Source organism: Euprymna scolopes, chromosome 41 (assembly GCF_053919585.1).
Source record: "Euprymna scolopes isolate OS-2025 chromosome 41, ASM5391958v1, whole genome shotgun sequence".
Classification (NCBI taxonomy): Eukaryota; Metazoa; Mollusca; class Cephalopoda; order Sepiida; family Sepiolidae; genus Euprymna; species Euprymna scolopes.
The window spans coordinates 65907471-65935364 of record NC_136522.1 but is presented as its reverse complement, the minus strand read 5'-3'; the positions used below and the strand labels follow the sequence as shown (position 1 = coordinate 65935364).

At 35.6% G+C, this 27894-nt stretch overlaps 1 protein-coding gene across 15 annotated transcripts in view; it reads right to left on the bottom strand.

The window, feature by feature from the left end:
- The window catches only part of LOC145266567 (RUN and FYVE domain-containing protein 2-like), a 328450-nt gene that overhangs the window by 35764 nt on the left and 264792 nt on the right, over positions 1 to 27894 (bottom strand). For 8 of the 15 annotated variants that reach the window (XM_080122395.1, XM_080122393.1, XM_080122389.1 and 5 more), the window contains one exon: positions 14500 to 14586. The exons of the other annotated variants lie outside the window; for them this stretch is intronic. In XM_080122395.1, coding sequence (XP_079978521.1) covers positions 14500 to 14586 — 87 coding nt within the window. The remainder of the gene's footprint in view (positions 1 to 14499; positions 14587 to 27894) is intronic. 15 annotated transcript variants of the gene reach the window in all.

Sequence of the window (27894 nt, the reverse complement as noted above, 5' to 3'; positions counted from 1 at the left end):
TGGCCCGGCAAGGCTACAGGCGAGACACCCAAGCAAAAAAAAAAAAAAACCCAAATTCATCCCAAAGCAGCAAAACTAAAGCTGGCTTGCTAGGTCATTAATATATATATATATATATATATATATATATATATATATATATATATATATATATGAGCAAACAGTTAATAAAATATGCTAAAAAACACTTTGAAAAAGAGTTAAAAACATATTTAATCTGAAAAGGAAACACTAGATAAGTGGATAGTCCTTAATCCGCGGAGGGTAGGAATTAGCAAAATGCGGGATAGGATTTTGCATGCAGAAGTATTTGATGAAACAACAAGTAAGTCAAAGATCTTACTTGAAAACAAAAAAAGTGAAGCAGAGGGAATATGGTGAAGAAAATGGTGATTACACATGAATGAAGATAAAAAATCCAGTGACGGTAAAATCCAAATGTAAAACTTCAAAAAAGTTAAAAGAATTATTATAAGCTCTATTTCCTATTTGGTTTTATCGAGCTTTTACATCTGGCTGAGATAGTTTTATAAATATTAATTCTTTAATATTTATAATATACTTTAATTTTACCATCTTGGATCATTTTGGTAAATTTAATTGTAATTTTTATATATATATATATATATATATATATATATAAACTAACTTGGGTGTCCGGCGTTGCCTGGGTGTTTGTAGGTGTGTGTTGAGCAAAAAAAAAAAAAGTTGTAGGAGGCAGGCAGGCTCGAACCAATGACGCAAAGGCAGAAAAGAAAGTGGAGGTGTGTGTATTGAGCAAAAAAAAAAAAAAAAAAAAAGAAGGAAAATTGTGAGCGCAAAAAATAAAAAAAAATAAAAAGTGGTAGTAGGAAGGAAGGCTCGAACCCATACCCCAAAGGAGGAAAAGAACATGAAAAAAATGTGACGTTAGCTGTTGCACCCATCACCAGACCGGAAGTGACATAGATTTAAACGAAGGCTAGATAATCGAAAAGAGGCAATGACTTTCGAAAATATCAGTGAAAAAAGTGACCCCTCCCTGCAGAAAAGTGCCCAGTTGAGGGTGAAGGAATTAATGTTTTCGGCCAATTTTTCGATATTTGTCATCCAAAGGATCAAGCTTTAAAATGATACCAATCTCGTGAAAATCCCTCGCCTCTGTTGAAAATTTTTGCGAGAAATACAAACATACATACATACATTTATACATACATTTAAACAGACAGGTGAAATTTATATTATAGATGTATGCTAATTTGGGCATATTTTATTGGGTTGAAAATATAAGGTTCTTTTTAACTAATTGTCATAAAATTTTAACCATAGAATAATATTATAATCTTCTAAAAGCCGGCAAATTTTCATGTAATTTCGGCCCATAAAACCAAAGATATGAGAATTTCAATATTCAAAAGACGAGTATAGATATATCCATATATACCACTTATTTGAGGAATTTTATAAGTTCGAAATCTCAGCAACTACTGATCAGAATTTAACAAATGAAGGCTCGTTGGAAAGCTTATAACCTGAATTGTGTAGTGAGCTATGTGACATTTGCCCTTAAGGTCAAATGTCAACAAATGTTAAAATTATTATTTCAAGAAGACAACAAATGTACACTTTGCTGTCGCATCATCATTGGTTTAACATCTGTTTTACACGTTGGCATGTGTTGGATGACTCTTTAAAAAATTGAATTCCAAACCAATTCATCTCTGGCCGGGTCTTTACTTATCCCTCTTTCTCTTAATTCCATCCTCATCACCTCCTCCCATGTTTTCCCTGACTCTTCTTTGTGAGCTAGTCCATCTATGTATACGACATAATCACATTGACACCAGTTCCTGTCAGATCACCGAAGTTAAGCAACGTTGAATCTGGTCATTACTAAAATTGGTGACCAATTTGAGAATTCCAGACGCTGTATGTCGGAAGACAACACCTTTCTGCAAGAATTGCAAAATCTAACGTTGTCGTCTCCCCTAATGGGGATATACATGCGACTTGTGAATTTCATACTCCCATGGAACTTCCTCTTTTGGAAGAAGCTGATTAAACCCGCATAGGGTTAGTGCCGTTTCCATTCCATATGGATACTTGCTTTTTATTATATCTACATGTTTCTGGATTTTTATTATTAACCAGACTACCCATGAACCGTTAGGTCAGTATGTTATATTAGCTATGGAATTAATATATGAGTGACACTTGTGACGTAAAGAAAATAGTTTTTTGTGACATAACAGAAACATTTCTATGAAAGTATATTAAAATGAAAAAATGTGCACTGAGCAGATACCATAATACTTAAAGTTAAATTAAAATTTTGATATATCTTTTAATTTAAACGCGAAAAAAAAAAAAACAATTGAGATGCTGAAAACGTACACAGTAAAACAATGTTTTATTGTCGCGTTGATTATTTATTTGTAAAAAAAATTGCGTTAAAATAACTTAAACGTAATACGGAAATGAACGATGTAAAAAAAAAAAAAAAGCAGAAAGTATTAACAATTGTTTATTTGGATAACTTAAACGCGAAAAAAAATTGGCACGCTGAAAGCGTACACAGTAAAACAATACGTTCTATTGTCGCATTGATTATTATGGGTTTATGTTTATGTACGCATGCGCAACCGGAAGTCGTAAACCGGATGTTTGGTTACAACACCTGTTACAAGGTCATTTGAGTTTTATAATTATATAGATTTATGTAATCATGATCCGTTTTGATGTGAAAAATGAGAAAAATGTTCACAATTTATTCATTTTTTTTTTTGTCAGTTGTGCGGGTTTGAGTGAGATGATGGCGCTGTTTATTCAGAGGAGACTGTAAAAGAAAAAAGAAAAAGCAACGTTTCCCTTTTCTCGCTGACATATGTCAAAATAACGGCCAACGAGAAAAGACTTTCTGCAAATGAACAACCATATTGTTCGAATAAGACAAAGCTAATTTTAAGAAGATCACTTATTTTTTTTTAATTTTAATATACTATGTCAAGATTTTCAAAAGTTTCTAACATATATTGATTTATTTATTATGTCTTTTTGGGGCATCTTTTCTTTCAACTAGCAGTGTTACTTGGTATTGCCCGGGAATATGGACAACAAAGTAGAAAAGTTAAAAAAAAAAAAAAAATAAGATAAAAAAAAAAGTGTGTGTAAGATCTTTATATTTTCAAATATTTATTCATGGAGTTTGGCTTGCTTGTTTTGTTTTATGGCATATCAACCCTTTTCAGGTTATTTAATGCGAAATCCAGTAATTTTGGAAAGCAGTACCATGAAAATCAGACTCATGACAAACAGTGCCCAGCCAATCACCAGGAAGATCACACTCAGCAGAAAAGAACTGGATACAGGAGACCATTTGAAGTACCTTGCAACCATCATAAGTGAGGAATATCAAAGATCGAAATTTTTGCAAGAATGGCACAAACAGCAGCAGCAGCAATGACAAGACTGAAGAACATATGGAGAAACAGTAACATCTTTTTCAGGCATGGACACTGAACGCAGACAATGTTGTGAGATGTAAGCATGATGATGATGATGATGGTGGTGATTATTGTTAAGATAGGTTGTTATGGTGTTGATTTAATGCACACACACACACACACACACACACACACACTTATTTGTGGATATAATGAATTAATAAAAAAGAAATGTTTTCTTCCATGATAATTTGTGAACAGCTGAAAACAACGTTTTGGATTATAAGGATATCTCTAAATAAATGTCAGAAATCACGCCTTTTGGCAATTTGGCAAGTCTAATCTCAAATGCCACCCTTGTTAAGTAACCTTATTTCTTGGGTGGTCTTTGTATAAGGAAAAACAAGATGGTGGATACGAATTCAAGTGTCTATTAATTGTTGTTCAGAAATTCGGTTATCGCCAAAAGATAACCAATTTATCTATTTTTTTACTCATATGAAATGGCATTTTGGAAAAACCTTGGCTATGCAAATGAAGCAAGAGAATCAAGGACCCTCCCATGTGAGTGATGGTGAAAGATAGAGATCCAATGGAGGGCAAAAGCAATGGACCCTCCTGTTGAGAGTGGCGGTTAGAAATACAAATTTGAGGAAGAACAGAAGGAAAATTTCTTTAGAGCTCACTTCTAAGCCAATGAATCCACACTCTGCAGATTTAAGGTTGATCATCCCAATTTCATTAATAGAAGCCGCCAGTTAAATACAGCACCTGGAATTCCCAAATTAGTCACCCATTGGTACTAACCAGGCTCAACGTTGCTTAACTTTGGTGATCTAATGAGAACACACTATATATATATATATATATATATATATATATATATATATATATATATATATAGGCTCGCTGTTTGTCTAAAAATAAGCGGTTTGAGCACTATAAAAGTGGTGGACAAATGTTTAAAATAGACATTTGGCGAGGTTATTTGTGGGCACTGCTCCCGTGGGTCGATCAGTAGAACTGCTGACTATCAACGCGATGATTCTAGGTTCAATCCTCGGCTTGGAAGAGGTGCTAGTCTAGCGGCACTGATGAATTGTGATACAACGAAACAGGACTGTATGTCGATGACTACAAATATATATATATATATATATATATATATATATATATATTAATAGATCATCAGTTATCAGGGTCAAAAGCCACCCGAAGATAAGGATTAAAAAGATGAAATGGATTGCCAGTTTAAATGAAGAAGAATATAACGAGAGGATTGAAAACGATAAATAGAAAAATAAAAATTATGAGACAGTTTATAACAAAATATATTTTTTTTTTACACAGTGATCACCACTTATCAAGGCTCGGAAGCCACTCAGGGATAAGGGTTATTGCAAGTATATTACGTTAGTGTGGAGATTTGCTGAAGTGTTTAATTAAGGGGGCGGTTCATTAGGAATTTGTTAACATTGGACTTGAACACATCCAAGTTGTAGTCCGGAGGGAAGCAGGCAGACGGAACAGAGTTCCACAGGCGTGCAGTTCTAAGAAAGAAGCTTTGTTCATGGAATCCGCGTTTTGATTTAGGCACAGATATAGAGTGGGGGAAATTTTTCACAGTGGATTCAGCTAGATGGGTGTTTTTCGTGAAAGATTGGCGAGGGGGGACCAGGGATTGGAGTTCAGACGAGCACCTGCCATGGAAATAACGATAAAACAAGGATAGGCTCGCAACGTCTCTTCTGTGGGAGAGAGGTTGCAGGGTAGAGAAAAGGGCATCCCCCACCAAGCCACGAAGTCTATTTTGTATTCTGTCAAGGCAGGACAGGCTGTTTTTAGCAGCTCCTGCCCAGATATGGCAGCAGTATTCCGTCCTTGGACGTACTTGGCTTTTATATAGATAGAGAATTGCATCAGTAGTGAGAAATCTTCTGGAGCGGTTGAAGGATCCCACCATCTTTCCAGCGACCTTGGCAACAGACTTGATGTACGTGTTCCAACTCCTTCCTATTTTTTTTAATATTAAACTTTTGTATATTTTAATAAATAAAGACTTTTTATTGTTAAAACACTACTACTGGTACTATTACTACTACTAATAATAATGAGAGCACCAACCAGACTTCCACTGGAAGAGTACACAGAGTACTAAGACCTTAGAGAATTTTATTGCCATTCAAATGATACACAGTCTGAAAGTACTTCCCTCAAGCTCCTAGGGTTAACATTCACAGACATCATGAATTGGAACAAATACATTGAGGTAATTGCCAAGGCTGCTGCGAAGAAGGTGGGCTCTCTCTACCATGCTAAAACGTTACTCACACCTGAGAGTATCCTGTATCTCTACAAGGTAACGGTTCACGCATGCATGGGGTATTGTTGCACCATCTAGGCTGGTGTATCTGCCACTAGTCTCTTTCTCCTAGACAGGGTTCAAAAAAGAGTCGCCAACCTCATAGGTCCTGAACTATTAACTAAACACCAACCTCTGTCCCATCACCGAAACGTGGTATCCTTGTGCATGTTTTACAAATATTTCAATGACAAGTGCTCTGACAAACTCCGAGCACTAGCACCTCCTCGACGTCAATACCCTCAACAAACCCAACTAGCAGCAAAATCCCACCCCTACACTGCAAAGATCCCTAGCCGTAAAATTTCAACTTGAATAGCTTTTTCTTTCAGACTGCTGCACTTTGGAAGTCCCTCCTGGGCCCCTGCTTCCCTGACCGTACTGACATGCAGAAGTTCAAGTATAATGTAAACAAACATTTCACTGTTCAACTCCTTAAATAATATCATTGCAAATCTGATCCCAAATAGTAGCCTCTCATGATTAAGTGTCCCTGTGCCTTGTTTGGGGTGAAATGACGCACACAAAAATAAAAATTTCCAGAGAAGACTGATGGTTGTTTTAAGTAAGAAATCAGTGGGAAATGGCTGTTGCGATAATGCAAAATGATCTGCAGCAATTATGAAAAGAGGCAAAGGAGAGTGATGGAAATTTGGGAAGACTTGCTGTCACTCAGACTTTGGGGAATACTCCTTGTTATTATCAGTCAACAATCACTAACACTGACTTGTGACTTGCAGAAAGGATTTTGAGTTTTATCAATGACTAGCATGGATACTTGGCGTTGTCCGGGTCGACATGAAGTTCGGTTTGGACAGAGCTGCTATATCAAGAATATTAAGCACTTTTATCGATACTCCTACAAATAAAAGAAAAACAACCTCCCCACCATATATTAGGTAGAAGGGAGTCGAAGAAAATCCCCCCCCCACTTAAAAAATAAATAAATCAATCAAAACAACTTTTATTTCAATCAAAACAGAAGTGAATGCCTGTGTGACTAATAAAAAAAAAAAAAAATATGAGCCGTGGCAGCTGAGTTTGAACCTGAAACACGAAAGAGGAAAAAAGCTAACGCATTAGCTGTCATGACCACGACTTATGACGTCATGACGCTGCAAAATAATGTTTTTTAAACATATTTTCTGTTTGCTACGCATCTGTAACTTGCGAAAATCGCGACGCAAAAAGCCCCCCCCCCCTGCAAGAAATGGCCTAGTTGATCACCACAGAATTAATCTTTTTTTCTAATTTTCACATATTATACATCCAAGACATCACTCTTTCAGATGGTACCGGTTTTAACCCGGTGGATGCGACTGACGAAAGTTTTTACTGGACATACAAAAGCACACAGCCAAACTGATGTTTGAGATTTATATAATAGAAGACTAGCAGGGGTATTTGGCCTTGCCCGGGTGTGGAAAGGTGGTGTAGTAAGGAACCCCGGGGGGGTGGAAATCAAAACAACAGTAGGAAGCCTGGGTGGAGAGAGGTATTAAAAAAAAAATAGTAGTAGCAGAGGTTCCCGGTGTTGCCCGGGTGTGGAGAGGTCGGGGGGAATCAAAAAAGCAGTAGGCAGCCCGGGTGGAGAGAGGAGTTAAAAAAAAAAAAAAAAAAAAAAAAGTGGTAGTAGGCTGGCAAGGTTGAACCTGTAATGCGAAGGAGGAAAAGAAGGTGAAAAAAAAAAAACGTTTTAGCTGATGCGTCCATCGCAAAACCGGAAGTCGCGAACATTCGAATTTAAAGGAGACGATAACTTGTGAAAATGTGTATGCAAAAACCGACCCGTCCTTGTAAAAAAAGGTCCAGTTGATTGGTTGATTGCTTTTGTTTTATGGCATATCAACCCTTTTCGGGTTATTTAATGCCAAATTCAAAGATTTTGAAGAAAATTTTTTTAATAGAATATATTTGTTGTTTTCAAGTCGGTTTCTATTTAACCCATAGTTGGAACCCTAACAGGTACTACCACTCCGGGTCAGAGTGGACCTGGGAGCAATGGCAATTAAAGTGTGGCTCCACACTCCCCAAAGCCCGCAAGCTGGGGCCTCACCACTGGATATAGTTTAAGGTCATATCCAGGACCGGCCCAGTTGAGGGTGAAAAAATTAATGTTTTGGGCGAATTTTTGGATATCTGTCATCTGGGAGACGGAGCTTCATAATGAGAGCAATTTCGTCAGGAGATGTCGTGTGTGTCGAAAGTTTTTGGCAAACATATAAACGTGCACACATTTTGCCTTTTATATATTAGATATCATGCATCACAAAGATAACATATTTTTCGCTACAGTCTTGAAACAAGCAAAGAATTTGATGTTTAAAGAATTGTAAATTTTCGAAATGTGCAAATTCTTTTTTTTATTGTTATTACTGAAATGTACAAATAAAAATCTGTCAAATTGACACTAAATCTGTTTCATTTAAAAAAAAAAAAAAAAATAAGACAAGATTCCCAAATATTCGTTGACTTCTGTCGAAGGATTAAAAAATCCATCAAGTTAAAAAAAAAAGAAAAAAAAAAAGGAAAACCATCTTTGTCGAAAAAAATAACAAGAACATATTTTCTTGAACAGCATTCATTTGATTCACACATTTAGTAATGAAGACGAAATTCTATGACAAATCAACGCAAATGCCATTCCAAACCTAAGTGTGACAGACCAATTCAAATACCATTCAAAACCTAAGCATTACAGACTAATGAAAATCCTATTTCAAACCTAAGCATGACAGACCAACAAAAATGCAACAAAAAAAAAACCTTAACGTGACAGACCACCAAAAATGCCATTTCAAATCTTTGTGACAGACCAAAGAAAATACAATTTCAAACCTTAACGTGAAAGACCAAAGAAAATGCCATTTCAATCTCAAGTGTGACAGATGAATGAAAATGCTATCTCAACCAATGGACAGAGTTCTTACAAAGATATTTGGTGCATTTAATATAAGATGTGTCCATTAAATATGAGCAGATAGTAATGGAAATACTGCTTCAAACAAAGCGTGACGAACCAACTTGAGATTTTTGGATGCAGTTATGTTTGTTTTATGTGTTGCATAGGGGTACATATTAAGGAGATGACGGGGTAATATATCACGATGACATGTATAACAGAATACAAAGATAGTGATGATGGGGGGGGGAGAAATTTATGTATCAGTTCTTATAACACACATTGGAGAAGGGGAGGCAATTCTTGTGATGGAGGAGATGGGACACATAACTTGGAAGGGGGTTACACAACGTTCGTTATAATTGATGATAAAACACAATTTTTCTGTTGTAACTGAATGCCGGCACAAGACAACACTTACAAAACATAATGATGACTTCTTTATTCCTCTGATCAGCCGGTCGAATGACGTCAGGAATTCAAATGGTATGGCTACGTTGGTTTACTTCTCTTCCCTCACCTACAAGGGGCTCTGACTCCAACTCATCAACTGACCAACTGACTTGCACTCCCTGACTGACTAAAATCCGAACCCATAATATGGAGAAATGTCCTCTGTCTATGACGTCAGAAGTGTGTTTTTCAAACGTGACCAATTTCATGTGGCTTTACATATGTTTATCCAACACACTTTTGGCAAACAAAAGAATCCTCAATTCTATCTAACCTACTTTTTAACAATATAATTTAATTTGCATCGTTCATTCTTTTACTGACATATTTAATATTCAGATTTCTAAAGAATGGACAATCGACTCTTTTTTCCGATATAAACAATATTTAACTACTCTAATAGAATTTAACAATGGACTAAATGGCATATCAACACTTTTTGAGTTATTTATTTAGTAACATGTAAGAGAGAGGAGTTCAAATTCCCTACAAAAACGAGGTTGAAGGTTCAATCTTCAGTGTGGGCGGCCAAAAAGTACAATTGCAAATTACTTTGGACCTCTATCCAGTCATGGCTGACTGGACAAGCTACCTCTACAACTTCTTTTCAAGCTGTTGAAATCCTTTTAAAAATTCTTGAAATTTGCCAAAATTGTTTGTTTGATAATGTATGAACTTATATAAATGAGTCTTGCAATAGTAAGCCAACAACTTATTGCCAAAAATACAATGTAACTCTTTATGTGAACTGTTTTGCTCCTTACCATAATGGGTAAATTTTATTTTGAATGAATAGTCTCTTGATTTCTGAAATATATCACATGTACCCGATGTCCCATTTGTTGGTAGAGTTAATATTTTGATTTCTAAATAAAATGTCTTTTTTCTTTCATTTTTGTATTTCAACGAAAATGTTGGAACGATTAATCGGAAATCCAAAAATCAAATTTTTTTTTGGGGGGGGGGGCGGAGGGGTGTATCGTAGTCAGAAAAAATTTGCGCCTTGTTTCCGATGCTAAATTAATTTTTCTTTTTCTTTTTGGTTAAAACTTGTCGATGGTTCGTAAACTACCAGTAAAACTAATATCTATGGATCCTTTCTGCAAATGTATTTATTTGGGAAAATGTATTTGTGTGTGTATTACATGGGTTTTATAATCTTGCGCCCCCCCCCCAAAAAAAAGCCCCTCTATATTTAGAACTTCAAAAAAATTTAAATCGGAATCTGTAATTGTACTAGTGTTAGGACAATTAATCTGAATCGGAAATCGAAAAAAAAAATTGGGGGGGGGGCATCATAGTCAGACAAATGAGACTTAATGGGTACATAAAATGTTCAAGTATTCAATTTCAGAACAATTTATTTTAAAACTTAATCTCAAGACGAATAACTTTTTTATATACTAGCAGTTCAGCCCGACTTTGCTCAGGCCCTATGTATTGTTCATAACTTTATGTGCATATGTATATATATATTAAAAAGTTTGACTCATATCCATCTAAGACCCAAAATTGACGGAGGAGTTTGTTAAAGTTTGCAAAGGTCAACTCTGTCACCTTTGTTCTCTTAGCAGCCAAATTTTCGCCCAAAAACTGATTTAAAAAGCTTGCTGCATGTCTGAATACCCTTTACGTAAAATTTCAAATGCTTAGACCCAAGATTGGCTGAATAGTTTGCTAGAGACTACAAAGGTAAAATCTCTAGAACTTTGACCCCTTTTCAGCAAAACTTTCGGCCAAAAACCGATTAAAAAAGCTTAACTTATGTCTGATTATACTTTATGCAAAATTTCAAATGTTTAGACTAAAAATTGGCTGAGTAATTTGGTAGAGACCGACGAGGTCAATTTTTTAAAAACTTTGACCCTAATTTTGACCCCCTAACATTTATTGTTTTGGGCTCAAATCAAATTAAAAAGTTTGATCCATGTTCGAGTAATCTACATATAAAATTTCAAGTGTTTCGACGCAAAATTGGCGGAGGAGTTTGATAGAGTTTTCAAAGGTCAAATCGTTGAACTTTGACCCCTTAACAGCCAAATCTCAGTACCCTGTATATCAAATTTTGGGTCTGTATACTTAAAATTGAGAGAGTTATTGCATAGAGAAACGTACACACAGATACACAGACAGACACACAGACACGTTCACTTTTATAGAGATACTAGCATTTCAACCCGGCGTGGCCCGGGTGTTTGGAGATGTATGCCGAGCAAAAAAAAAAACAAAAAAAAAAAACGGTAATTTTTTTAACTTTGACCCCTATTATGACCTCTTAAAATTTATTGCTTTGGGCTCAAATAAAGTTATTAAATTAGATCCATGTCCAAGAAACCTATATCTAAAATTTCAAGTGTGTAGACCCAAAATCGCCAGAGGAGTTTGGTAGAGTTCTCAAAGGTCAAATCGTTGAACTTTGACCCCTTAACAGCGAAATTACCCAAATCTCAGTACCCTGTATATCAAATTTCGAGTCTGTAGACTAAAAATTGACAGAGTTATTCTGTAGGGAAATGTACGCAGACACACAGACAGACACACAGACACGTTCACTTTTATAGATATATATATAGATAGATAAATTGAAGAATATGAAAAAACTTGTCTCCCATACAACTAAAATTATATTTCTTTTTCTGTATTATCTTTTTTTTTAAGTGCAAACAAATAAAAATAAAAGCTAAAAGTAGTTCACTGCATATCAAGTAAGTATTACGAGGAAGGACATAACTAGAACCTGAAAAGGGTTTGAATGATTAACAACCAAAATTGAGTTAATAAAAAAAAAAATTTTTAATAATAATAATTGTTCGAAAAAAATTTTTGTAATAAAAAAAGTGCATAATAGCTTCTCCATCAAAAGATAATAGTGAACGACAGTATCTGTTTTTTTTTTTTACATAGAAGTCACCACTTATCAAAGCTCGGAGGCCACTCGAGGATAATGGTTATTGCGTGTACAGTAATCAACGGGATAATATCATAGTAATCGTTAGTATTGGAGATTTGATAAATTGGACGACTTAAGGGGGCGGTTTATCAGGAATTTGTTTATGTTGGACTTGACGACATCCAAGTTGTAGTCAGGTGGGAAACAGGCAAATGGAAGAGAGTTCCACAGGCGTGCAGTTCTAAGTAAGAAGCTTTGCTCATGGAATCTACGTTTTGATTTAGGCACAGAAAAAGAGTGGAGAAAATTATTGACAGTGGTTTCAGCTAGACGGGTGTTTTTCGTGAAAGATTGGAGAGGGGGGGGACTAGAGATTGGAGCTCAGACGAGCACTTGCCATGGAAATAACGATAAAACAAAGACAGGCTCGCAACATCTTTTCTGTGGGAGAGAGGTTGCAGGGAAGAGAAAAGAGTATTCCTCACTAAGCTATGAAGTCTATTTTGTACTCTGTCAAGGCAGGATAAAGCTGTTTTAGCAGCTCCTGCCCAGATGTGGCAGCAGTACTCCATCCTTGGACGTATTTGGCTTCTTAGGAGAAGTTTATACCCAACAAGAGAAGACAGTTTACATTTATTCATTTATTTGCGGATTATTATCCTCATCTCCATAGGTGCTGTTTCACAACGTTTCGGACAACTATTCCTCTGGCCTTCCTCAGGCGATAAACAACTACGAAGACGAGAATAATAGTCCGCAAACAAATAAATATAAATAAATAAATATAAATTACTCATGTTAAAAGGAGTCTAATAATAAAAATAAGACAGTCTATTTAATAAAATTAAAATTTTGAAATAAATTTTAAGTTGAAAATGTAATTTTATTTTTAATTCATAGAAAATTGTTAAAAAAAAAAAATCCTACATTTTCATTATAACTGTTTTAATTTATTTCAAAATTTTTATTTATTCAGATTTTATGCAGAATATCGATCATATTATTTTTTTTTTCAAGTTAAATTTAATTTTTACATTATCTTTTATTTATTAAATTGTTCGGTGAAATACAGAATAGGTAACAAACCTTCCTTTGTTTACATGTTTCTAAATAATAATGTTATTATTCCAACATGGTCTGTAAACTGCAGAATTACCTTTAATTCAGTAGGTGTTGCATTAATTAGTTTTTTTTTTGTTTTTTTTTAATATTCGTTTTTTTTTTTTTTGTTGTTTTATTTTCTCCTTTCTGTTTCATTTACATCAAAGTTTCACAAATTTGACCAAAAATTCAATAAATTCAGTGATTGTCTTCCCTTGTCACATGCAGAACTCTCCTAAAATGAAAATAAGTAATAGTGTTCAAACCATCGAACCGTTTTGCTGGAGATGCTTTTATGCAAAAAAAAAAAAAAAAAAAAAAAAAAAAAAATTTTTTAATGATAATAAAATAAAAAATGAAAAAAATAAAAATAAAATAAAAAATCTAAAAACAAAAACAATTTTAATAAAAAATCTTAAAAATTTAAAAATAACTGAAAAAAATTTTTAATTGAAAATCTTTAGAAATAAAAAATAAAAAAATCTGAAAAAAAAAAAAAAAAATTTAATCTAAAAATAAATAAATAAATAGATCCCAGGTAATTAAGTGCTAGCAACACACCTAGTGTTCAAAATTATAACCCCCCCTCAAAAAAGTTAAAATTAAAATATATATTAATAAATAAAAAAGAGAAAATGTGAAAGAAAAAGGTGTTATAATGATATTAGTTAATAATTTTTAAAAATTAGTTAATGATTAATGCATAAAGAATGACAAATTAGCGTCGAGCACTATTTGTTCTTAAATCAAGCTAGATACGAATTGAGGAGGGTAGGATATAAGATTCTTCTTTGTTATTGTAGTGAAATTAAAAAAATTGAAATATTGAATTTCAAGTAAAGCCAATGGTATCTCCTGAATTGGCATGTCGCAGTAATGAACATATCCAAAAATTGCAAAAAACAATAAGGTAGAAAATTATGTATTAATAAAAACTTTTCAAAAAAAAATTTCAAGTGTGTATATAAATAGCATCAAGTCAGGGGAAGTAACTCTGTCCGTCTTGTTACAATTAATGGTGGATGTCACACAAGCATCTACTTATACAACGTACATGTTTTATGTAATAATGCAGTAATATTTAACTAATTGCGACATGACAATTACATGGATAACATTGCTTATTCCTATTTACTTGCCTCCCCACGAGGGCAGAGTTAGACACAAGGTTTTTAATGTGGAGCAAAATCCAGCTCCCCAAAAAGGGGCACTCTGGAGGATAGGAACAAAAATTAAAATTGCCTCAATCTAGAAGGATTTCTCCTCCACTGATCGAGATCAGAAAAGGTGAAGTGTAGTATCAGAACAGATACTACACTGTGCTCCTAATTTCATTATAATAACAAAGGAGAAGCGAATGTAATCTTACCGCTTGGCATCCTTTTCAGCGACTACCTGGCCTAGCTTTCGGGCGGTCTCTTCGGCAGCCAATTTATCAGCCTCGGCTTGCATTAGACTAGCGTAGGAAATGACCCGCGGACGAAGAGGAGGAGCGTGACGAGGAGGAAGAAGCCAGCAGGACACAGTATACAAAAGAAAACAGAGAGACGACCGCTAGTTTGCTTGTGGATAGACGGAGTCATCGGTGAGCACGGTTTTCATTTTTGTAAATTTTGGAAAATCGTTAGTTTCGCTTTAGAAAAATTAACAAAAAATAAATAAATAATATCGTGTTATTTGGATTCTTCGGACTACTGTTTTCATCTTGAGTATAATTTTCACGTTTCGGTCAATATAACCTCCAACTTTATTCAGGTGTATCTATCGCAAGGACCCTATGTAACCTCAGACCTCCTTTGGATCAATCTTGTCTAACACGAGAATCTTTCAGTCAAACTCAGGAATCTTTCGGTTGAACTTCAGAATCTGCACAGAATTTCTCATGGAACCTTTTATTTAATCCGCAGAGGTAACATGTTCTCGTTCTGTCAGCCATGACTGGGTAGAATCCTAAGTAATCTGCAACTGTATTTTGAGTATCGCCTGTACTGAGGATTGAACCTTTTGACTGCTAGAAGTGTAACTTTTACAACTGAATTTTACCAAGTACTCTATTTATTACGCCATGAGTCCTTGCGGATTAAATAAAGGGTTCCGTTTGAAATTCCATGCAGATTTCCGAGTTCGACCGAAAGATTCCCTGAGTTTTAAAAGATGCATCTAAAAAAGGTCGGAGGTTACATCGACCGAAACGTTGTGAAAATCACACTCAAGATGAGAACAGTAGTCCGAAGAATCCAGATAATACGAATAATCAATCCTCATCTCAAAAATTCAGAAACGTAATTAAAAAAAAAAAAAAAATAATTGATGCGTTATTGTTGCTGCTGATGTTTCGGTTTTTAATTTTAACTTGGTAAAGGAAGGGTGGGGGGTGAAATTTGTGCCAAAGATCGTGATTACCTTCAATTTCCAGTGCACGACAGTCCGTCCATTATATCGATCTTGATAGTCACAGCAGTCGACAAGGCTTACGAAAATTTCTTAGCGATTCGATTCTCGTAAACAAATAAAAAGAAAGATGGAAAAAGAAAAAGAAAAACACAAACACGCACACATCATCAGCATAAATTGCTGTTGTTATAATCAGAGTGTGAAAATCTTTATCCTGGGCCCCCAAAATCAGCAGAGATTAAACCGTTCCTGTAACGATCCAGTCCCTGTCAATTTTGCGGTGGGTATAAAGTTCTGTGCAGTTCTAGGAGGTCCACCCTTCCAGACCTTGCCTTCTCTCTTTGAGAAGGGGGTTAGTTTATTGCTAGTCGCCTGAGGCACCCTCACCGGGGAATGCCGACGGGGCTGCTCAGACACTTTTTGCTGGTCAGAGTGCCCCCTCCATGGCGCTGACTTCTCAATGCCACTTTCCGATCCTGGTGTCACAGTTCTTGCATTGGGAGAGAACTAAATACCCAATCAGGGCGTGAAAATACATAACCGTTTCACAGTACAGAATTCTAAGTCCTCCACAATTTTCTTTTAAATGACACCTTTTTAGGGTTTTCGACTATGCTGAATACGAAAATCGCATTGAAATTTTGCAGAAATAATTAGTTATCGAGATATAAAAAGTTGTATTATGCATTGTATTCTTTGGCGGCCATCATCTTTTTTACACGCGTGCAGTGTCAGTCATAGTTAAGTAGATTTATTTATGGCACGCGCACACGCACGTAAAAAAGATGGCCGCCAAAGGATACAATGCATAATAGTTTATTTTTAATGCATTATAATTTATTTTTATATTTATTTTTTATACAGCTTATTATTCAATACATAATAGTTTATTTTTAATCAGTTCATATGTGTGTCATGTTGGTACAGTCGTAACGTCATCAGCTTTGAATGCCAGAGTTTTGCTTTTTGGTTTCGATTCTAGCCGATGGCACCCAAATACTTTTTTTTTTTTTTTTTTTTTTTTAACTTTTGAAATCTAAACTGTATAATAATAATATATACGAAATCTGGACAAATTAAAATATATTTAAGCATATTTTACGACCGGACAAATTCCCCCCTCCCTCCCTACAAGTGTATATATATATATATATATATATATATATATATATATATATATATATATATAAAACGAGGGAAGATATAAGAAGAGAGTAAATTCAATTCTATAAAAGAAGACTTATCGGGATAATATAAAGCTCAACAAATTTCAATGGCCTAACGTTCACAGGAAACATGAGTTGGAACAATTACATTGAAAGCGTTGCCAGGGCCGCTGCGAAGAAGGTAGGCTCTCTCTACCGTGCTAGAAAACTACTAACACCCGAAAGTATACTGTACCTCTATAAGGCCACCATTCGCCCATGTATGGAGTATTGCTATCACATTTGGGCTGGTGCATCTGCTACTAGTCTCTCGCTCCTAGACAAGGTTCAAAAGAGAGTCGCAAATCTGATAGGCCCTGAACTGGCATCTAAGCTACAGCCTCTGTCCCATCGACGAAATGTTGCATCCCTCTGCCTGTTCTACAAGTATTTTAATGGTGAATGCTCTGGCGAACTGCAGACACTTGTGCCTCCACGACGTAGACACTCTTAACAAACGCGACAGGCAGCTAAATCCCACCCGCACACAGTAGAGATCCCTAGATGTAAAAGATCTTTCTACTCCAGTAGTTTCTTCCCCAGAACCGCTAAACTCTGGAATTCCATTCCAGGCCACTGCTTCCCCAACTGTACTGATATGCAGAAGTTCAAGTGTAACGTGAACCGACATCTTGCTGCCCAAATCCCAACATAGTACCCCAGTAGTTGTTGCCCCTGATAGTAGCCCACTACACCAAAGTGGCAATGTGTCTTGTTTGGGGTGAAAATGTAATAAAAAAAAAATATATATATATATATATATATATATAGGAAACAATACGAGTGGAAAATGAATTCACAAAAAACTATATATTGGAAAATATAGAACGATTCATTTATTTAATAAGGATATTCATACAATTATTTGGAGGATAAAGGGGGCTCTCTTTACCAAGGTATTTCGAAGCCTAATGCTTCTCATCAGAAGAGTAGAGAAGATGCTAGGTAACATAATGGGGTTACGATCAAAGTGTAGTATCTGTTCTTCAGATGCTGCACTTCAATTTCTTGTTCTCTGTCAGTGGAGGAGAAATCCTTCACGACTGAGACAATTTTCATTTTTGTTCCTTTTCTCCACATTTAAAAACGACCCTGGCGTCTAACTCTGTCCTGTGGGGAGACATTGTAAACAGGAACCTAATGGGGATGTGACGTCTAGTGAGGGAATCATCAGGAATTAAATACAATTTCTGATGTTATTAGGGGGAACTATATTGAATTCTAAGATAAAGGAGGAGCGTACTACATAAAGTGTAATGTAAAAAGGAGTATAGGTTTCTATCAGTTTTAAATAATGTAAGGAGTTTATGTATATAAGATTTAGGGGAGGTATAGGGGTGGTTGGGTTGTGGTTCTATTTTATCCGTATGTAAGATGTATAGTGTCTATGTAGGGGATTTACGCTAAAAGGTTTTTATCAACAGCGGTAATCGAGATAGATACAGAATATTTGGAAATGTCTTCTCAATCATCAAATCCTTTCTCTCTTATAGGCTTATACATGTAGTCGTCAATGGGTAGAAGTCAGAAGTTCAAAGTATCACTGCTGTTATGCCTCAAGGATTTATCTTAAACCCATCTCTCTCGCCATGATGGTTTCGTTAAGTAGAAAGTTATTTATAGTTAAAAGTAATTTTTACGGACACTTGGGAAAATTTCATTTTTTTGTAGATATTATAAAGTAGACAGTGAAAAGTTCATAAACAGGGGACATAACTCGGAACGCATATTTTAGATTACATGTTGATGACGTGCAATAATTGTAGCCTATAGCGATAGACATTTTTGCTAAAAACAACAGCAGTTGTTCCACTCGATAAATTTTCATGATTTTTGGATATATTACTATTTTCAACATGACAAGTAATATTATTTTTTGCTTAAAATGACATTTAAAAAAATCGATCTGTCGCGTCTATCTTAACAGCCACCTTTTTTTCTTTTTTTTTTTAAACGAAAACAAATAATCGCTGACTTTTAAAAATGATTTTTTTTTAAACAAAAACTAAACTAAAGACAAAAAAGACGGTTGTTTCCAAAGTTTTAAACCGTTTTTATTTTAATTAAAATGAAACATAATCACGTGATAATTTTAAACAACCAGAAAATCGTTCAACAAACTTTTTTTTTTATAAAACTAAAAACAAACTTTCAACGACTGTTAGTATTCTACTATACAATAATAACAATACTATAGAAATTATCTGGAGGAAGGGGATAGTTTTTTTTGGGTTTTTTTGTTGTTTTTACTTCTGCAGTATACGGACGGCGGCCATCTGTTTTGGTGTGTTTCACTAAACTGTCGTTAGGTGGCGCTTCTTGGTCAAAGAACAGGGGACGATGACTCATACTTTTTGGGAAATTCTTTGAAAACTTTGTCTTAAAATGAATGTAAATTCCCCAATTCTCAGGTACATGCTATTATAAAAAACCTAGACACCTCAAAAGCATGTGGACCAGATCTCATCCCGGCTGTGCTATTAAAAAAATGCTCTGCCGAGGTTGCTCCAGTTCTGTCCAAACTTTACAATAAATGCTTTAACGAATCTTGTTTTCCCGACTGCTGGAAAACCGCCTCTGTGGTACCAGTCTTCAAGAATTCTGGTGAAAGAACTGACCCACTAAATTATCTCCCCATTAGCCTCCTCCCGCTTTTCGCCAAAATATTTGAGTCCTTAGTTAATCAAGCCCTAGTCCAGCACCTAACAGCTGCTAAACTCCTGACTGACAAACAATATGGATTCAGGCAAGCCTGTTCAACAGCAGATATCTTAACTGTAGTTTCTGAACGTATATACCGTTCATTGGATAAAACAGGGGATGGTAGAGCGGTAGCCCTTGATTTATCTAAGGTTTTGGACAGGATATGGCACGATGGTCTTCTAAGGAAAATTAGATCATATGGAATCACTGGAAGAATTCATAATGTAATTAAATCCTTCTTAAGTAATAGAAAAATCGAAGTTGTCCTCGACAGACGTACATCCAAACAATATGACATAAATGCGGGAGTACCTCAGGGGTCTATCCTTGCACCTCTATTATTCCTGATATTCATAAACGACCTCCCTGATAAAATTGTTTTGGAGATGGGTATATTTGCCGATGACACCACTCTCTATAACAGATATGAGGCGAAAACAAATGAACACATATCCAAGGAAATGGCAGAAACACTAGAGGATGACCTCCAATCCATAGTGGAATGGGGACAAAAATGGTTGGTCACATTCAATGCTGCTAAGACTAAGCTTGTTTCCTTCAATAACTACAAGAAACCTTCTCTACCACCAATAGCAATGGCCAAGAACACATTGCCTGAAAGTACTTCTTTTAAACTCCTCGGCCTAACGTTTACAGGGAATATGAACTGGAATAGATACATTGAGAGCATTGCCAAGGCTGCTGCAAGGAAGGTTGGCTCCCTCTACCGTGCTAGAAAACTACTTACGCCTGACAGTATCCTATACTTCTATAAGGCAACCATTCGCCCATGTATGGAGTACTGTTGTCACATCTGGGCTGGTGCATCTGCTGCTTGTCTCTCGCTCCTGGACAGGGTTCAAAAGAGATTCTCCAACCTGATAGGTCCTGAACTGTTATCTAGGCTTCAACCTCTGTCCCATCGACGAGATGTTGCATCCCTCTGCCTGTTCTACAAATACTTTAATGGTGAATGCTCTGACGAACTGCAAACACTTGTACCTCCCCGACGTAACTACCCCCGACAAACCTTACAAGCTACTAAGTCTCATCCCTTTACAGTAGAGATCCCTAGGTGCAAGAAAGCCTTTTACTCCAATAGTTTCTTCCCCAGAACTGCGGGTCTTTGGAACTCCCTTCCGGAATTCTGCTTTCCCAACTGCAATGATATGCAGAAGTTCAAGTGTAATGTTAACAAACATCTTTCTACTCTTCTCCCTTCATAATGACCCTGCTAATTAAGTCCCTAATAGTAGCCCCCTGCTTCAAAGTGGCACTGTGCCTTGTTTGGGGTGAAAATTGAATAAAAAAAAAAAAAAAATATGTGCGATATTGCATTGTTGACGTCTGAGACCCGGAAAACAATTGACTTTTTGCAGACTAATAGATTGTTGTCAGTCACGGAGCAGTGTCAATTTAAACAAAGCATGGTATTGCAAACCCGCAATAGTAGTAGTGACGGATTTTGCTGAAGATGTTGCTCTAATTTACTTCGAAAAATGTTTCATTTAAATTATTAATTTGTTCGAAAAAAATAAATAAATAAATAAAAAATAACAAAAAAATATTTATTTTACAAAAATCCAATGTTGCTTTAATTAAAAAATAGTTTTATCAAAATTATATTTTCTTACACAGAATATTCAATAAATGTTTTTACAATTGTATATATTAATACATTTTTATACAATAAACGTCTTGGCTTTCAAATATTTTTTTGTGTTTGGAAAAAGTCTTCTTTGTTACTTATTTGCCATGGTATTTGACCAAGAAGAAATTAGAGCTATCGCTCCACCTCAGAAAAAAAAAAAAAATAAATAAAAATGGCCACCGTTCGTATACTGCCGAGTGCCGTTTTTTTTTTTTTGTTTTTTTTTTCATTTCTACCAATCGATCCAGTCTCACTCGGACTGCTCCTGAATATGTGATCTCTATTACCTACAAATTTACCATTTCGATTCTCTGTAAATAAAACACGATATCCATGATCTTTAAACTTTTGTTCCTTAATCCTCATATTCCATGAGTGATGCTTCAGATAAAGAGGGAAGTTGATTGGTTAGTTGGTTGGTTTTACCCATGTCACTCAATTCAATCATGAAACGCTTCTCTTGGTGCTCAAGCAAAACCTGCCTTTATCCCCAGGCTATCAGTATCGGCATCTGGACACTAAGATTTCTGCACAGATTTACTCATGAATTATTCATCTCAAAGGAATCCAATAATAAAAATAAAAAAATATATAACTTCAAATACGTATGGAAGACAACCAAACCTTGACCACCATCTTGCTAGTCCACATGCGCTCTGTCCTTTCTTGACCTTGCATCACGTCTTCGTATGACGGAAGGGAAGGGGTATAAATACAGTAGACAGATTCACTGAGCTTGGCCTGAAGAGGCTTAGCCAAATTTGCCTTCAGCAGAAACGTTTTTTGAATATACGTTTATTTTCGTTCTTTTCTTGAAGGTTCCATCAATTAATAGTCAGATTTTCACAAAGTTTGGCTGCCATGATTCTGTACTCACTATTCGTCTCTCTCTTTATTGCTACAAGGCACCAAGACAAGGACGTTGTGTCTGGCCAATGATTATTGTTACACGTTTTTTGTTTTTTTTGTTTTTCCGAAATGCAAAAATAAATTCTACATTATATTAGACTAGCCTGGGTGCCCGGAGTTGCCCGGGTGTTTGGAGGTGTGTGCTGAGCAAAAAAAAAAAAAAAAAAAAAAAAAAAAAGTAATAGTAGTAACCAGGCAGGCTCAAACCCGTACCCCGAAGGAGGAAAAGAACATGAAAAAAAAAAAAAAAAAGTGACATCTTTTCTATTACGCCCATCGCCAAAGCGGAAGTGGCAAAGGCTAAAATTAAGGCTAGTCAATCGAAAAGAGGGAATGACATTCGAAAATATCAGTGAAAAAAGCGACCTCTCCCTGTAGAAAAGTGCTCAGTTAAGGGTGAAAGAATTAATGGTTTTAGCCAATTTTTCTATATTTGTCATCCGAAAGGTCGAGCTCCAAAACGATACTGATCTCGTGAAAATCCATGCCTCTGTCGAAAGTTTTAGGCGAACATACAAGCATACATACATTTAAACAGACAGGTGAGATTTATATTGTGGGTGCCTGGCGTTGCTCGGGTGTTTGTCGGTGTAAAAGAAAAAAGTTTTAGGAGGAAGGTAGGCTCGAACCCGAAGCCTTGAGGCGAAGGTGGAAAAGATAGTGTGAAAAAACCTGACATCTTACCGCTCGGCCACGATGGGACAGGAAGTGAAAAGCGTTCTAATTTAACGATTAAAAAGTTAAATGACAGATGTGTGAATTTAATGAGGTCAAACATCACACGACTTAACTTTGGCTGCAAGCCAGTTTTCCCAAGAGGTTGGGGGGGGGGAACCAGCTCCCCCATAAAAAGGGGAGTGTCCAAATGAATAGCAATTGTCTGATATAAGGGGCTTCCCCTGCATAGATCAAAGCTGATTGCTTTTCTGGACCTCCCAGCATGAGTGCCATGGAGTTTCGTTTGCTATGGATTCAGTTTCGCTTATATACAGAAAAGCCAAACATACACGCAGAGATTTTTTAAAAAATCGCGAAAATAGCGTGTAAAAGTCGCCCAAATTAAAGATACACATGACCTCGTTTCATGAATCGTAGATATTATAATCTAAGGATATATAAAAAGTTCGAAGAAACAGTGCCCCCCCCCCAAGGCTTTTCCGGACATATACAAAATGTGCACACACTAACACACATTTTGCCTTTTTATATATATATAGACTACTGGGAGTGCCTGGCATTGCCCGGGTCTTTGGAGATGTGTGTGTTGGGGGAGAGGGGTTGGTTGGTTGGTTGGTTTGTTGTTTTGGTTTTACGGCATATCAACCTTTTTCATGCTATTTAATGCCGAATCTAGTTATTTTGAGGAACGATTTTTAATGGAGTATATTTTTTTTTAAGTCGAATTCTATTTACCCCATAGTTAGGACCCTAATAGTTAGGTAGGTACTACCACTCCGGGTCAGAGTGGACCTGGGAGCAATGGCAATTAAAGGGTGGCTCCACACTCCCCAAGGCCCGCAAGATGGGGCCTCACCATCGGATATAGTTTTAGGTCATATCCAGGACCGTGGGAGAGGGGGGGTAGATCAAAACAAAATGGGCGAATTAATAACCCCGTTTAAATATGATAAAAAAAAAAAAAAAACGATATTTAACTTCTTTAAAAAAAAAAAAAGTTTTGGTAGGATCGAACCTGAAGTCTTGAGGCAAAGGTGGAAAAAAAAGTGTGAAAAATACCTTACCGCTAGGCCAGCAAGGGAGAGTAACTGAAAAGCATTTCAATTTAAGGATTAAAAACAATTGCAAGGTGCGTGGATTTAATGAGGTCAAACACCACGCCATAGACTGAATGAAATTCCGGACTTAATTTTTACTGCGAGGCAGTTTTTTTTACCCAACTTTGGCTGCGAGGTAGTTTTTCTGGTTTTGTTTCCCCAAGATGTTGGGGGGAAAACCAGCGCCCCATATAAAGGGGAATGTCCAATTGAATAGCAATTGTCTGATATAAGGGATTTCCCCCAGATTGATCAAAAGCTGATTGCTTTCTGGACATTCCCGGGACGAAAGCCAGGAACCACTACCATTTCAACTTAGTCTCACTTTATTTATATGAAAAAGCCGAACCAACATGAGAGGGGCTGAAAAAAACAAGAATTTTGTAAAAGTCGATGTAAATAAATCTAGATACAACGTGCGTTCGCAAATCGTACATATTATCATTTAGGGAGTATATAAACAGCTGTAAGACATAGTACCCCCCCTCAGAGAACCTCTCGAAAAAATGCCTTTGCTGGACATACATGCATGCACACACATTTTGACATATATATATATATATATATATATATATAGATGATGTATTCTACTTTATAACTAAGTGTTTAGTTTCCAGCGGTAATGGTCCCTTTTCCTCACGTCCAAAAAATAAATCATTGCAGAGAATTAATCACACTGTACTACGACTGTATTTACTCGGTTCCAACAGGCGGCAGACCGCAGATTTTGAGAATCTAAACAAAACATAGGCTTCTGAAACAATGGTCAACTTCTGCTCTAAATGGAGATTCAACTTTGATGGCCTATAAAAGTTTGGATGAGCCGTGCTAATTAATAAGAATAATTAATATAGACACCTTAATTCGTAAAGGCCAGTGTCCCTCTTCAAAAGAGTCTAGATTGTAATATGAAGCCCTAAGTCTGGGATCTATAGTCTTAACAAGTTTCAGAAAAAATGTAATAATAATAATAATAATTGTAATCATTTAAAAAAAAAAATTATATAACATTCGGTTTTCAAATTTTCAAATCAAATCTACTAACATTAACATTTGCAAAATAATATGCAAAAAAAATCAGCATTAAATTGCTCCGTCATCAGTGCAAAAAAAAATAATAGTAACAATATGAAACATCAAACTAGCAAACTAATGATCATGCTCAACTCATTACCAATGAAGGATGATTTGATTTTAATTACAGTGAAAATAGAGGGTTTGATATTCTCAATTTAAATTTAGCAATAATTATAATAATAGTAGCAATATTTTGAATCATAAAACTAGGAAACTAATGATCATGCACAGGGCACCGCCTTTGAAGAAGGATTCAGATTTCATTTGCAGTAAAACTAAAGGGCTTGTTATTCTCATTTTAAACTTAGCAATCATTATTATATTAGCAATAATTTGAATCATAAAACTAGGAAACTAATGATCATGCACAGAACACTGTCTTTGATAGATGATTCCGATTTCGTTTACAATGAAAATAAAGGATAAAGGACTTGTTATTCTCATTTTAAATTGAGCATAACAAACCAAAGAAAACATTATTTATACTGAAGTGTGACAAATCTACAAATATAATACTCTGAAATGACAGAATTTTGAATGGAATCCTTTATTTAACATGCTCCTGTTCCATCAGTCATGATTGGGTAACAGCCCACAGTTTTTTTGTTTTTTTTACATAGGCATCACCACTTACCAAGGCCAAGAGGCCACTCGAGGATAAGGGTTAAAGAGTGTACAGTAGAAATTGGACAATATAGTAATTGTTAGTAATGGAAATTCGGTAAATTTGTAAACTTATATGGAACGGCTCATCAAAAATTTGTTTACATTAGACTTGAAGACAACCATATTGTAGTCAGCTGGAAAGCAGGAAAACAGAAGACAATTCCATAGGCGTGCAGTTCTAAGAAAGAAGTTTTGTTCATAGAATCTACGTTTAGGTTTAGGCACAGATAAAGAGTGTGGGGGGGGGAATTATTGATAGTGTTTTCTGATAGACGGGTGTTTCTTGTGAAAGTTTGTCGAGCACCTGCCATGAAAATAACGATAAAGCAGAGACAGTACTTTTTGGGAGTTAACCGTTTCAATATACCCATTTATCCTAGGAAGATTCTATCCAGTTATGATGAAGACACCAATATGGTGACATGATTTAGACTTGGGAATAATTGCGCTACTTTGATGACCACAGTAAGGAATATATGAGGTGTCTTCAATAAGTTTCCAGACCTTTTTTTTTTTGTACAGGCATTTAAAATTGTCATAGACTCTTGAAAATTCAGTATGCTATTGCTATACATAGTATGAGATGACTGAGCAATTTTTATGATTTCAGGTTCAAATGAACAGCTACAGCAGGAATTGGAATACATCCTACTAAAGCCTGATCGTCACAGCTGGTGAATTTGAAAAGTGTAATCTGTACATGAAGACAATTTAGAAGAACGACATGCAATAAAATTCTGTTTTAAACTTGGAAAAAATGACACAGAAATGTATGGAATGCTTCAGACTGCTTTTGGAACATCTTGCATGACTCGAGCAGCAGTTTTTGAGTGGCATAAGAGACTCAAGGAAGGCAGGGAGTCTGTGAAGGATGATGAGAGGTGTGGGAGGAGTAAGGAAGTTAGAACACAATAGTTGATTGGCCAAATAAAGAATTTCATGGATAAGGACCGTCATGTGTTTATAGAGACAATAAGTGCACAGTTTGATGTCAGTGTGGGAACTGTACACACGCACACAATTATTCATGAGGAACTGAAGATGCAGAAGATTTGCGTGAATGCACCAGTCCACAACTCCATCCTTGTCACAGACTATTTGAGCAAGACGAACATCAAGACAGTTCCTCGCCCTCCCTATAGTCCAGACCTTGCTCCCTGTGACTTTTGGTTATTCTCTAAGCTCAAGGAAAACTTTAGAGGCTGTCCTTATGAGATAATTGAGGAGATGAAAAGAGTTATGATGAGGGTCATTGACACGCTCACACAAAATGACTTCCATGGGGCCTTTCAGAAATTGTTGGAACAGTACAACAAGTGCATTGTGGCCGGAGGAGATTACTTCGAAGGGGAGTAGACTTTCATGTGTGTACTATCAATAAAAGCGTCCATATGAAAAAAAGTCTGAAAACTTATTTAAGGTACCTTGTACATTTTGTTGAGTTTTTATTCTGTGGAAGTTGTTGGGTCGGTCACGGTTAAGTTTAAAATTGCATTTTTATTGTTAAGTGCACAGATTGAAGGAATGTAATTTCAGAGTTGGTCGGCTCTCATTTTTTTTAATTTTTTTTTTTTTTTTATCGTTTTTTTGTTTCTTTCAGTTTTTCTTTATTATCCTCTACCTCTTCGGCATGTTGCGTTGGAAGAAAATCACTTACACCAAGTTTTGATACTGCTGCAACTATCAAGAAGGAGAAACGGCTCAAAGATATGCGTGACTCTCACAGAAGCATGGCTGGTAAAACAACGGAGAAAAACAATTAAAAACAAAAGCAGCAACAACAACAACAATGAAACAACAACATTTGTGAAAATAAAAATTAATAAAATTTAAAAAAAAAACAATTACAAAAATTATAGCAAATAAAAAGAACAAACAAATAAACAAAAACAAATAAAACAAAAATGGCCACCGAAAAAAAAAAAAAAAAAAAATGGGGGCAAAAAATGTATTTTAGCTAACCGGACATATTTTTTTGTTTTCATTTTTGGAAAATTTAAATTAGGAAAAAGGGAAGACAATTAAAACATAAGCATTAAAAAAAAAAAAAAAAAATGGAACAACATTTGTGAAAATTAAAAAAAAAATAATAATAAAAAGTAAAACAAAAATAATATGGCCAACAAAATAAAAAATTTCAGCACAAGAGCACCTTAGCTAATCGGAAGTATTTCTTGTTTTTATTTTCGGAAGAGTTATAATAGGGAAAAGAGGAGACGATCCAAAATTTAACGATTTTTAACTCGGAAATTTGGACGGAATTCTGAACGAAACCTTTTATTTATTTTATGGGGGTAGCATGCTTTTGTTCCGTCAGCCATGACTGGATATGGAGGTCATAAGTAATTCGCAATTGTATTTTTTGGTTGCCCACATTGAGAATT